Source organism: Lissotriton vulgaris, chromosome 8 (genome assembly GCF_964263255.1).
Source record: "Lissotriton vulgaris chromosome 8, aLisVul1.2, whole genome shotgun sequence".
In the NCBI taxonomy this organism is placed as follows: domain Eukaryota; kingdom Metazoa; phylum Chordata; class Amphibia; order Caudata; family Salamandridae; genus Lissotriton; species Lissotriton vulgaris.
Genome location: NC_141696.1, coordinates 1,357,132,057 through 1,357,146,112, shown reverse-complemented (window position 1 = coordinate 1,357,146,112; position 14,056 = coordinate 1,357,132,057). Strand labels below are relative to the sequence as shown.

General features: G+C 43.5%; 1 protein-coding gene across 1 annotated transcript in view; it reads right to left on the bottom strand.

Moving 5' to 3' along the window:
• MRE11 (MRE11 double strand break repair nuclease) overlaps nt 1–14,056 on the bottom strand; it is a 468,980-nt gene that overhangs the window by 42,227 nt on the left and 412,697 nt on the right. The window contains exon 18 of the mRNA XM_086935305.1: nt 1,203–1,270. Within this exon, the coding sequence (XP_086791431.1) occupies nt 1,203–1,270 (68 nt within the window). The remainder of the gene's footprint in view (nt 1–1,202; nt 1,271–14,056) is intronic.

Sequence of the window (14,056 nt, the reverse complement as noted above, 5' to 3'; positions counted from 1 at the left end):
TGGCACGAAGGGTCGACAAACTATGTGGCCATTAAAAACTCAATTAATAAACAATGTTTCCAACTGTCGCACATAAATGACCTAGCAGAATATGTAACAGGAAGAGGTGCACCAGGGCTGTTAACATCATATGCAGGGCATAAAATCCAGCCCTATCTTAATCAAGCTCTGGGAAGGAAAGCACTCAAAAACATTATATGGGCCAGATTAGTGCCCCTCCCAATTAAAGAATTAAACCCTGGGTGGAAGTCCCTTGAATACAAAATCAGATGCAGAATCTGCAACTTCAAACATGAATCTCTGCTACACTTAATTGTTGCTGTCCCGGTATGCTTCAGCCCTGTCAGAACCTTTTAAAACAAATATGGCTGCGCAACGGGGTCTGGACAGTAAAAGAAGTCGCCTCCGGACAGTAAAAGAAGTAGACTCTTTTCTTGCACTCTACCGCCAGCCTTGGCCAGGTTTGGGAGATACATGGCCGAGCTCCGACTTAGGCTTATGGAAGAAGAGGAGTCAGGCAATACAAAATACAATCTGGTTTATTAAATAATTAGTCTCCAGTAACCAGCTGGTGAAGACGTCATTTTAACTATTAAACCTTAGAACCCGTATTAAATTTGCAAAAAATGTTGAACTGGCAATCTCTCGCCATTTTAGTATATATTCCTTTTTTTATTATGTTTTGATAGTGCTGTATGTAAACGCTTTTTTATGAATGCTTTTTTAAACAATGGTTGTTCCAACTCTCTTTTTAATTGTATGTAAGTCGCATTGCAAATGGTTTTAAGTAACTGTGCAATATAAATAAAATTCATTCAGGAATAGAAAATAAATGTGACCTTTGGATGATCAGCAATGTTTGTAGCATAAAATACTTTATTTTGAGTGTGATGTGCTAACAGAAAACATTAACAGCAAACCAAAACACTTCAATCAGCAAACAAAAGCAATGCAGTTGTCTTACTTGATACAGGGAGGCAAGATCACCTCAATTTAGTGAGGTCACAAGGGGCGCAGATCTTCTAAATAATGTAAACACAATAGCTCAAGATCCCTTTAAGATAGGGAAAGAGAATTTTTGGCGTAGCACATATTTAAAGACATACTAAGCTAATGCCTCGTCAATGGCTCAATTACCATTTCAACCACATCATGCAAATCTTTTAGTTGACGAATACCACAGTGCAAAAATCACAGCCTACCTTCGATCCACCTTAGGGTGGTGAGAAAAGGAAACTTCTTCCACATCAGAGTCATCGTCAACAATATCCTGAAAACACAAACATGTTTTCCTTATATAGTATTCAATGCATAAATTATATTTATAACTGATGTACTCAATTATGACATTCAGCTTGTAAGGCAAGCATATTTTATCATGGTTCGGTAATTACTTGCTTCACCACGGTTATCAAATTGCCATTAAATGTTCAGACATCTTAAATGCATATAGATACTGCCTTTCAGTCTCTATACGATGAACACCAAAAATGAGTCGCATCTTTGATCGGACAGAACACAATCCTGCAGCGCTTCATTTTGGACTTTCACAGATGGCATTTGTATGAATTGCACTGGCTCCCGATTAAGAAGAGGATCTTTCTTAAGGCGCTGGTCTTTATACACTGCGCCTTCCATGGTCCAGGGCCCGCCGTATTAGATTAATAGGATCCAACATTAGCAATGCCTCTGCTCTACGTCGGCACTCCAAGTTAGGGTGCCATAGTTCCAGAAAGTTAGGTGAAAGTTCACTCCTTTTTGGTGCTTGCAAGCAAGGAATAGAATTTGCTTCCTGACCCTTTGAAGCCCACCTTCCCGGACCCCCTTTTCAAGAAGGCATTAAAACCCATCTTTGCCTTAGTCTAGTGCGCCCTAGCAATTGACCTCTGGACATCTTCAGTGCCGGGACACTCCGCTGAGTAGCTGATGGCTTAACAAATCTATCATTTATTCATTCCATGATACAGTTACTCCACCTTGCCTGGCCTGGGCCTTTATAACGATGACCCCCGCCCCCAATCCATCTAGAACACACTTTTCACCACAATACAATTTAGAAAACTACATTTTTGCTTGAATATGCTCGTCACCACTCAAGAATTTATAATCACTTATTGAATCTTCTTTTTCCCCCTTGATTTCAAATAAAAAACAATAGTACGTGCATCTTTTTTCATATGGAATTTAGTATGTGTTACTTTGGTTGCTCGCAAGACTTCCTACAGTCTACCCTTCCTCAGGAACATGACGTTCAAAATTGCCCACAAAGCTCTATGTGCCGACTCATCAATAATTTGTACAGTTCTAATCCAGCTTGATAGTTTCTGCTGCTTTTTCTTGCTGATATGTGATTTAATGGTCGCTAGCCTCATGCTTTGTCAACGGATTAAACATTTTAATACACTGGATATAATGGTCTTAATATCACTGGATAAAATTGTCATAAGGTCCTGTAAGATAAACACTTATCCTGTACTATTGAGCTACATGTGTTCTGCACCCATGGTGCATGCCTGAAATTACAGTTATTGACCACTTTATCAAATCTATCAGTTACCAGGGGATATTACCTCAGTTGTGGCCAAAAGACAGACTTTCCATGGCTTAATGCAGGCCCTTCTGTGAGAGGGAATTACATACCAACTGGGTTCAATTGGTCATTCCAGCCTATGTATGGCCTGATGAAGATAGCAGATAGGAATCCTTCTATTTGGCCTCACCAACATTTGACAGTGACATTTGAGGCAGTGTGGTGCAGAGGGCCTCAATAGCCACTCATTATTTGAGTGCAAAGGTACGGTGGAAAGATGTTTACCCATAGGACAACTTTCCTGTAACTGTTTAGTTCCATAGTGAGGGTGCCAGGGCCGGGGTATTTTAATGGTTTCTTGGCCAACATCAGCTGTTCTCGTTCATAAGGACCTATAATAAAGCTAAATTGTTTTTTGTCTGTGCAAGGTAGTAGAAGTAAAACTTGTCCGAAGGTGATTGATCAAATCTAGTAGCATTACACTTGTGCCTTGCATATAAAAACAAAGCTAATCATATTAAATTGTAAGGTTTCTTTGAGCTAAAAATGAACTATAGAGGTACTAATATGGAACTTACCCTCACACAATTTAAAGTCATAACTATTGGCATGAAATATGAGGTTCAAAAAGTGAATCAATCAAATAGTAGGTACCACTAACTCAGTGCGCCCTAAGTCATTGCCATATGGCTTTATTAAAGCAGAATTCAGTAGGCCAAAGACATTGATAACAGTGCGGCCCCCTCGGACCATGTATCATCGCAGAGCGTGCACATGCTGAGCGCCAGAGGTACCACCAACTCAGTGCACCATAAGTCATTGCCTCGTGGCTTTATTAATGCAGAATTCAGTAGGCAAAAAACATTGATACCAGTGCGGCCCACTCGGACCACGCATCATCGTAGACTCCACACAAGCTGCTTCGTTCACGTGCCACTAACTCAGTACACCACTTATCATCGCTGGCTGCACACACGCTGAATTCCAATGCCTGTGCAGCTGTACTCAACGCCACGTGCCTGTGGGACCTTCCTGACCGCTGCCTCCTGCCTACACTGCAGTCATCAGAGCTCACAATTAATTCACTCTTCAATCATTAATTACAAGTGCAGTAAACAACTAAGTATAACGTCCCTCAAAACCTACACAATGTCCTTTTAGTATCCTTGCTTCAAGAACTTGTTTTATATCAGTTATAGCTTTAGTACAATAATCAAATTCATCTTGCAAATCCAAACGAACACTGAATGGCAGTCTACACTGCGGACAGTACAGCTCACAATTTGAACTATAAAGTCAGTGAAATCTATATCTTTCGACAATTTATTCCATAGATGTTTCATCTCTTGTTCGAGTCGCGATTGCAGATGACGCAGTCCAGAAGGCAACAGACATTGCTCCCAGTACGGACAGCCCACACCACTGATCTTCGCTGGCTCCGCACACGCTGATTGCTTCTGATGCCCTTACCTCAGTGCACCACAATTCATGGTCCCTATATGATAGAATGCTTTGTGTATGATTTCAGAACTGCCGCCCTACCTCAGTGCACAGAAGTCATGGACTCTTTACAAGAGAATATTTTGTGTATTATTTCACATTTATTGCCCTTACCCTACTGCAGCACACGTCATAGACCCTTTATGATTGAATCTCTGTGTATGATCCGATAATTACTTTTGTACTTGTTACCACCACCAACCATTCCCGAAGCACTGGCTTACACTCACCCCACATGCACTCACCATACACGTCACTGGACATGTGACCATGGTAATAAAAAGGAGTCGAGCGCATGTGCCCGTACCCAGTTCAACTATCTATCTTTGCCCATGTGTTCATTATGTTTGCAAGATGCTGCCCCTGGGCCCTACAACATTACATTCTGCTGTAGACAGCGTATACAACCATGTTACATCTGGCAGTGGGGAAAACTTTGATTATGTAACTTTGTCTCGCTCATTGTACAAGTACGTACGTACAGACTGGATCATTAGAGTACTGCAAGGAGAGTGTATAGTCAATTTCTAAGTGCGTGGGGATTGCCGGAGGTTTTATTTTTTGTTGCATATTTATATAGCGCGAACTCGACCCGAAGGTACTGGAGCGCTTTACATGAGCACCATATTTACATTACACATTGAAGCACACAGAGATTAAGTGATTTACCCACAATCACAGGATGTGGATGTGACCCAGAGGCTCGAACCCTGGTGTCCAGCACCAAGGTTGGCAGTCTAGCCGACGGACGACATAGGCACATATGTTGGTGCAGCCTAACTCCGAACACGAGGTTCGCTCTAATTGGCTGCCCTCCATGTCCTAAAAACTGCAACCTGAACTTTCCAGCTACAACACGCCACTGAATGTGCAATAAACATTCACATCCCAGAAATACGTCATGTTCACAATCTTTCATGTCTGGAACTATGTATGAATGTAGGGTCAGTGATTCCCCGTACCTTCTATGTTGGCCATGTTATGGGACTTCACTCACAGAATGCCACATTTGCGCTTACGACCCGGCTGACAGCAGCACTACAACACGGACACCTGCATCAGTTAATTCCTCATATACTTCACAACGGAACCAAGCCCATAGCTCTGAAGTCATTCTTCACAAGCTCACGCAGCACTGGCATACACCACGCCAGCCCATTTGGCTTACGCTTACAGGGAAGGACAACCACACTACATGGCCCACATTTTCATTGTAGTGATCTGCTGGTCACAGGTCTAGTTCTCAGCATGCCACAGCCACTCCCTCCCAGCTGCTACACACCCACACCACACCCATCCAGCACATGCGTCACAGGACACGTGACCGTGCCAATAGAAAAAACCGGGCGCACGTGCTCGACGCCATTTCAGAGTTGCTCGCAGCGAATGCACTTGGGCCGGCACAGGTACACAGCCAAGAAACAGTGAATTTCGGTCTACTGAGGTAAGGGCATTGTACGTGCTGAGGGAGGGGGACGGGGGGACTGCGGTGATGGCCCGTCCCGGTGCTCCATACACCTCATCTATTGTGTGCCCTGCTAGACCGCAGTGTAGGCCTGAGCATACCGCCACATGCGTGCCCTCACTAGTCACTGAGTTAGTGACACCACAAGGACTGAGCGGGGGAGCAACTAGCGATGATGGGTGCAGGAGTATGTCATCTGCCATGGTGATATCAAGACTCAGCACCAAGTGTGAGACTTCTGTCTTGTAGAGCCGGGCTGCATGATGTAGAGGGTGCCCTGTCTGCCAAAAGGTGAGCAGTAAGGCCTGGGTGCGCAGTGGCTGGCAGAGACCTCTGGGCGGTGGGAGTGCATGGGGTGCAGCAGCTTGGATAAAAAAATACGTCACAGCGATTTAGGCGTACACAGTCGTATATATCCAGGCTTTACCCTGTCTTTTTTTTATTTTTATTGATGCACGATTACAATGTTACAAGTAGCACTTTTAGTTTGCAATTACTAACAAGAAGAGCAATGAAATCAAAAGAGATTATAAACTTATTAATTCACAATTAATTCACAATTGATAATTCATAATAGCACGTTCCGTTACGCCAATACCATTTCCGTAACATTTCCTCATGCACGGTTTTATAGCGTTTTAAACACCCCTCCATCCCCTCCCACCCCAGGGTTGGCCATCTGTTTAGATACAGTTTAGTAGTTTTATGCCGGGGTTGCCAAAGAGTACCTAGCCGAAAGTGGCTTAAGCACCTGCTCTTACCCCTGGAGCCACTTGGTCAATGGTTCCCAGACCTTTCCGCCTTTCGAGCGAGCCCAAAGCCCTCTTTCCCATATATAGTTTTGTCAAACATAGTTAGCCACTAGTCGTGTTAACTATTGATGATAACCAGAGGGGGGGAATGGATCTAGCCAGGCTGAGGCCAAGGAAAGTCGATATACAGCCATACCTATAAAAATCAGCTGCTCTCCCTGCTTCCCTTGGCTCTCCTGATCTACCCCAAGGCAGATTAGGGCTGATAAAAGACTTATATCCCTCCCTAGCACATCTTTGAAAAATTTGGTTATTTCCATTTTTAAGCTATTCAACGAAGCGCAGGAGGCAAGCATAAGATCGAGGTCAGCCTGATACAGAGAACATCAGGGGCATACGGTCCCCTTCCCTGTTCCTCATTTAGCGATCTTTTTCGGCATATAGTAAAGCGAAAAGCAGGTTTTATAATATTGCGCTTGAAGCCGTGCTGGTATTAAAAAAGTTTGTGCTAGTTCAGTTGAGTGAAGAAATAGATCCTCTGAAATATCAATTTCCTCTTTCCACTTGCAAGCCCCAAGTCATCCGGCATTAGAGAATTGAAGGAGTTATACACAATTCCTAGAGATGGATGATTCTGCCTCAGATTATCTATAATGGGACTATTAATAAAACCTAGTGGGCCGCCACATTTTTTACTTAGGAAGTCGCGTATTTGCAAATACTTGTAAGAATCCCTCCAGTCTAATTCGTATTTTTCTTTAAGAGTTTAAAAGAAAACTATATCGGTGAGGGAATAGAAATCCCTGAGCTTAGACAGGCCTTTATCATGCCATCCTTTAATTATTTTGTCGTTAAAAATTTCGGGCAGATTAGAGTTGTTCTAAATTGGTGAGTAATAATTCAAGCGGACTAATCCTAGCATTTTACGAACCGCTTTCATTATTTTATGACCAGTAGCCAGCATCTGTTAGCGTACCTTTTTGTAATGAGTCATTCAAAAACCTCCAAGCCCATCCCCAAGCATCTTTGCCCATTATGAGTTCAATAGGTGTGGGTATGTTTCCTAGGAGGTCATCTATCGGCTTGTCTGAAAACAGAGTGTGATTATGCAAAAGGGTGGTTGCCCGAGAGTAAAGTCTGATATTTGGAAGAGCCAGTCCGCCCCTGTCCCTTGGTAGGGAGAGGAACTTATATGCTCTTCTGGTTTTCCATAGGACCAAATAAATCGTGAAAACAAGTCTTCAATCTTTTTCAAACAATTGTTACTAAATTCTAGCGGAATGGCCCCTATAAAATATAAAAACTTAGGGAAAAAAAGCATTTTGATTATATTGCATCTGCCAATTATCGAAAGATGTACATTGCTTAGTCGCCTTAGCTCAGGTTTAATTTTGTCTAACAACGGGTCAATGTTACAGTCTACTATTTTTTCAACACTGGCCGTAATATTTACACCCAGATATATGGCCCTTTCCACCTGCCTAGGGTCATCGCCCATACTGAAATTTTTGCATATAATCTGGGGTTTGGAATACCCGGAGGGTAGTCCATATCTCATCCCCTCTAGTTCAACCTCTACCATGGATGTTTCGGGGTTAGAAGTCACTAGCGCAATATCGTCGGCATATGCCAATGCCTTTGTTTCCCAACCATGAGTGGTGATATGGCTAATCATTTGATTGGCTTCCAGAACCCGTAGGAGGGGATAGATATATACGGCAAATAGAAGAGATGAGCTGGGGCATCCCTGGCATGTACCACAAGTTATTTTGAAAGTCTCTGTAAGTGCGCCATTTAAAAACAGTTTCACAGTGGGTTGAAAATATAACATCTTAAATGCCTGTATAAATTGCTGGCCTAACCGGACCTTTGACAGAGACTCCCATAAAAATGGCCAGGAGACTCTGTCAAAGGCCTTCTAAACATCATGTAAAATAAGTGCTATGGGGTCTCTAGTAATATGTGCTGCATCAAATAGTGAGATAGTTCTCCTAATATGATCTACGGTACAACGTCCAGGGATGAATGCATGTTGCTTGGTGATATGACTTTATGTATTACCCCAGCTAGTCGAACCGCTAGTATTTTAGAGTAAATTTTACCTTCCGCATTTATTAGTGTTATGAGGCGGTAAGAGGTAGGATCCAAAGATGATTTGATTTTGGCTTGCGACCATGATTGCAGAGCCCCCCCCCCCCCGCCCCCCCTTAAAAACATGTATGAGTAAGGGATATATAGCCTCTTTCAATTCTGTAGAGATTTTTTTATAGTATTCAGCAGGGATGTTATATAGGCCTGTGGCTTTACCATTAGGAAGGCTATTGAAACACAGCAGAGCGTCCACCATAAGGGAGGCTCTTCAAGTTGAGCCTGGTCGTCTTGAGATATCTGCTCTCCTTGGATTTGGTAAAAGTAAGTTGAGATATCGTTTAAATAAGGTTTGGTGGTTTCATGATATAGATCTTGGTAATAAGTAAGAAACTCTGTGTGTTGCCCTCTGGGTTGGAGACTATGGTCTTTCACTGCAGTAATAATATTCCTAGTGGCTTTTTGTCTGGCCCTAATCGAGAGGTGATGTCCGACCTGCTCGCTACACTCATACGCCTCCTTTCTCCAAGTCTTCAATCTGTCTGCAGCCCTTTTGGCTATTACTTCCGTGACCACTGATTTAGCTGACATTATTTTGACCAGCGCATGTACAGGGTTTTCGCCGTCCCTATGCGCCATAATGTAAGTTTTCTTCTGCAGAAGCTAGTTGATATTGCAGGATAGCCAATAGCTGACGTTTGTTCTGATTTAAGGCAAGCTAAAAGCTCAGTATCTCTCCCCTTAGTGCAGCTTTCTTTGTATCCCAGACCACTTCTATCCCAGCACTACCTAGATTTTACTTGATAAATTGGGGGATCCAGTGCCTCATGTATTACAGTATTCATCATTTAAAAGTAAGGATCGTTCAAACGTCCAGCAAGCAATATCACAGTTAACCACTGTTACCCCTCTTATTTCCAAAAGTAAGGGATTGTGATCCGACAAAACACGTGGGGTCTTTTCTACTGTACATGTATGAAGAATAGAATGAGATGAAAAGATGTAATCTAATCTCACAAGCTTATCGTGTGGAAAGGAGTAGAAAGTGTGGCCGCGATCTGTGGGATGTTGTGAATGCCAAATATCCATAAGCGCCTGTTCCTGACTTAGCGTCCTCAGGGCCTTGAAAACTTTAGGTTTCCGACTGCAATATATTCCCAATATTTATCTGAAGTTATATTTTGATTGGCGGGCAGATTTATGTGGAAATCACTGCAGATGTTAATAGTTAGAGGCCACTCAGCCAATTCATTATTCAAATACTCAAAGATTGCGGGGTCATCGATGATACTACCATATACCGTACCTAAGGAAAATGAATCACCATTTTCCCTACGGCACTCCATAATAACCCACCTCCCGTTTTGATCAGCTGATGCGCGTGTAAATTGAAGTGAGCATTTGGCCATAACTATTGCAACTCCCGTGTCCGGGGACTTTGTGTTGTAGCCCCTATTACTGTAAAACCAAGCGAGTCAAAAAGGTGAATCTGTGTTCTATCAATGTGTGTTTCCTGTAGGCATAGGATATCAGCTCTAAGTAATCAAAGCGCCACTGGAGTATTGTGACGTTTCTTTGGAATGTTTAGTCTGCACACATTGACAGTTGCTATATGTAAACTACTCATTTCATGCCATAAAGTTGTTCCAGTTCAGACACCCCTGGTCCAGATAAGAAAAACAAAATCGAGCCATTACTCTTGATGCCAACCCATTCCCCCTCCCAACCCCTTCCCCCGCCCCACTGGAACCCCCTCCCACCCATTACCTATCACTAAGACTACCTGGCTCTACAAGAGCCAGGGCGAAGGCATCTGAGCATTCAGGACCCCGTGACCTCCCAATCCGACCCCCATCCTAACCTATACACACCCTCTGTGCTGAAATTCTTTTATGTTCATTTACTCATGCTTAGAATTCCCCTAAATATATTTTCCCTCTTTTGGTGACTGCCATTCTTTTGATAGCGTTGACCCTTGAGTCTTAGACTTTTTTTTGTGTTTATTTGTGTCTTTTGTAGACTCTGTAATCTCCTGCAGATAGGATTGGGCCTGAATTTCAGAGGTGAAGCTGCGCGTAACTCCTTTGTAGATAATTTTTAGACGTGCAGGGTCCTGTAAATATACAGTTGCTCCTATTTGTTGGAGAGGGGCAAAAAGTTGTCTTAACCTCCACCTACACTCCACAGTGGCATGAGCAAAGTCAGGCCTAGTGAAAAAAGTGACTCCATTGAACTCTCTCTTGCTGGTTGGCCCTGCTAGATCATAGAGTGTCCGGCGTAGGAGAAAGTTGCCAAAGTACAACTAGCATAGTACGTGACTACTGTGTAGAAGACTGGATTCGTTTGGTAGGTGTTAATGGGACTACTGTTGCACGCATTTTATTGATTTGGGAGTTCTAAGGTGTTTAATAAAGTCTGTTATCCTTTCTACTACCCAATTTTAGTGTACATATCACTTTTCACACTTTTTTCACCTTTTCACTTGCACTGCTCTACAGTTGCCTTCTCCCACCCTAGTATCTGTTAACACCTTTTGGGTTCCACTGTTTAGACATAGGTGTGACCTCTTGTTGTCTACAGTGGACATTTCTAAAAAACTTACCTTCCCGGTGTGAAGGAACCCAAATGATGAACAGGGCGTTCAGGATCGACAACTGATGGGTATTTTTCAACACAGGAAAGATACTCACTCTGAGATAGCGTCACTTAATTTTCTTTCCTCTCTTGGGCGTCCCCTTGTTTCAGATATATAATCGGTTGTAACCAATTCATTTAATGACCCACTGCTACTCTGTTTTGGTGTATTGCATATTGTCAAGTCCCTTATCGCTGCCTTATCTGCACTTTTCTGCAGATAACGCTAAGATATGGGCATCGCTCTATTATCAAGGCAGCGTTAAGGCAATTAACGTGGCGTAAAGCCACGTTAATTGGCTTAGAACTGCCTTAGCAATAACGCCCCTTTCATGATAAACCAATCCTGAAAAGCGGCGTGCAGTGGATGTTGAGGTGGGCGTGCCACCGCAACACCCATTCACTTCGAGGCTGCCACCTATTATCAAGCTTGGCAATAATAGGTGGCAGCGCCGAACTTAAGACCAGAAAAATCTTGGTTTTAAGGTGGCGAAGCGAGGAGAAATGCTTCATTTCTCATTTCTCCTCGTTTTTGCTTTTTCCATGTGTGCTGCCTTATGCAGCACACATGGAAAAAGCAAAATGCTAAGGTGTCTTTATGTACGGAAAGGTGTCCCTTCCTATACATAAACAAATCTCTTTTTAAAAATGCCAATTTGTAACTTACATGTGTGCTGCATGAAGCAGCACACATGTAAGTTACAAAATGGCATGTAAGGTTTGTTTATGTGCAGGAAAGACCTCCTTCTACATAAACAAACTGTCCCTCCTTGCAAACACCTCCGTTGGGGGTAACTGGTAAAACTTATTATCATTGCAATGGGAAATGCTAGGCTGCACCATATCCTTGGTAATATGGTGCAGCCTAGCGTTCCCGAAGTGGCGAAGAGAGGCGTTAAGCCAAGACGGCTAACTCCTCTCTTCGCCACTTTGTTGATAATATGACCCTCTGTCTCTTCCTCCCTCTCGTTTTTTTTCTCTCACTTGCTATCTCTCTCTCTTCCTCTCTCTCACACTGTTTCTTTCTCTTTTCCTCTCTCTCACACTGTCTCTCTCTTTCTCTCTTCCTTGTATCTCTTTCTTTCTCTCACTTTCTCTGTCTCTCCCTTCCTCTCTCTCACTTTTTCTCTCTCTTCCTCTCCCACTTTCTCCATCTCTCCCTCTTTCTTCCTCTCTCACACTGTTTCACTTTGTCCCTTCCTCTCTCTCTTTCTCTCTCACTTGCTATCTCTCTCTCTTCCTCTCTCTCACACTGTTTCTTTCTCTTTTCCTCTCTCTCACACTGTCTCTCTCTTTCTCTCTTCCTTGTATCTCTCTTTCTTTCTCTCACTTTCTCTGTCTCTCCCTTCCTCTCTCTCACTTTCTCTCTCTCTTCCTCTCCCACTTTCTCCATCTCTCCCTCTTTCTTCCTCTCTCACACTGTTTCACTTTGTCCCTTCCACTCTCTCTCTTTCTCTCTCACTTGCTCTCTCTCTCTTCCTCTCTCACACTGTTTCTTTCTCTTTTCCTCCCTCTCACGCTGTCTCTCTCTTTCTCTCTTCCTTGTATCTCTCTTTCTTTCTCTCACCTTCTCTGTCTCTCCTTTCCTCTCTCTCACTCTTTCTCTCTCTCTCTTCTCTCTCACACAGTTTCTCTCTTCCTTGTATCTCTCTTGCCCTCTCTCTCCTTCCCTGTCTTACTCTTTTATTCTCTGTCTTCCTCTCTCACACACTGTTTTTCTCTTTCTATCTTCCTTGCATCTCACTCTTCCTATCTTTCCCTCTTTTTCTCTCTCCTTTGCTGAAAGCATGATGTGCCATCTTATCTTTCTTTTTATCTTGCAGGCTGTGATTCACAAATTGTCAAGGAATGACACGCCATCGCTGTACATAGTTTTATTTGTTGTTGTTTTGTTTTAATAAAATGTTTTATATGTAAATCCATACATGACTGAGATTCTTATTTGTCCAACCTCACAAGTATCTTTTTTAATAAACTACAACACCAGATGATTTCTTAGGCTCAAGATTTTAAAACATTCCTGTGAAATCTGATTAAGGGGGTGAGCGGGGATGGCGGACAAGGAGCTGCTTCGCATAGGGAGACTTGCGGGCCCAAGAACGTTGTTGAGGGTATGCTGGTGATGTGGGAACAGAGTGCATTACCTGCTGATGTAGGAAGAGACAGCATGAAAGGGGTATCTCTCACAAAGAGACCTACGATATGTTTTCAGATTGGCTCGGACAGATGCGAGCTGACATACTGAATCACAAAATGGCTTTTCAATGCTATATAGTGTGACTTATCAATAGTTCGCACCCAGGCTCGCAGAGGGAAAGCTGCGGCCCCTAGACTCGACTCGCACAGGGAGAGCTACGGGCCGTCCGCTCCCAAAGGAACAGCAGCCTACTAGCTCGCAGAGGTAGAGGCACAGAAGGGTACTAGCTCGCAAAGATAGAGAGCTGCGAGCCGACGCACTTGCTTCTAAAGGCATAGCAGCGAAGTGGTGATGCTGGGCAGAGGGAGCGTGAAGGGGGTATCTCGCAGAGAGAGACCTGCAGTAGATTTCCAGTCTTGACTTCACAGATACAACTGCAGCCCCAAGAAGTCCCACAGGAACACCTGCGAGCCTACCAGTGATTCGCACAGGGAGACTTGCGGGCGCAATAAGGTTGTTGGGGGTATGCTGGTGTAATGGGAACAGGGTGCGTTACCTGCTGATGTGGGGAGAAGCAGAGTGAAAGGGGTATCTCTCACAGACAGAGCTCCGGTATGTTTTCAAAGTTGCCACTGACAGATGCAAGCTGACTCAATCACAAAATGGCTTTTCAATGTTCCTAAAGTGTGACTGACTTATCAACAGTTCGCACCCAGTCTCACAAAGGGACACCTGCGCCCCACAGCAAACGTAGATAGGTGGGAGCCGACGAACGGGCTTCTAAAGCCATAGCTGCGACCTAGTGATATGAGGAGAGTCACCGTGAAAGGCATATCGCACACAGATGCCAGTGTTGCCTCACAGAGGTAAAACTGCAGACCCGATGGCTTCTACACAGAGACATGTGAGCTAACGGAGTAAATCACAAAATAACTACCAACACTTCCTGG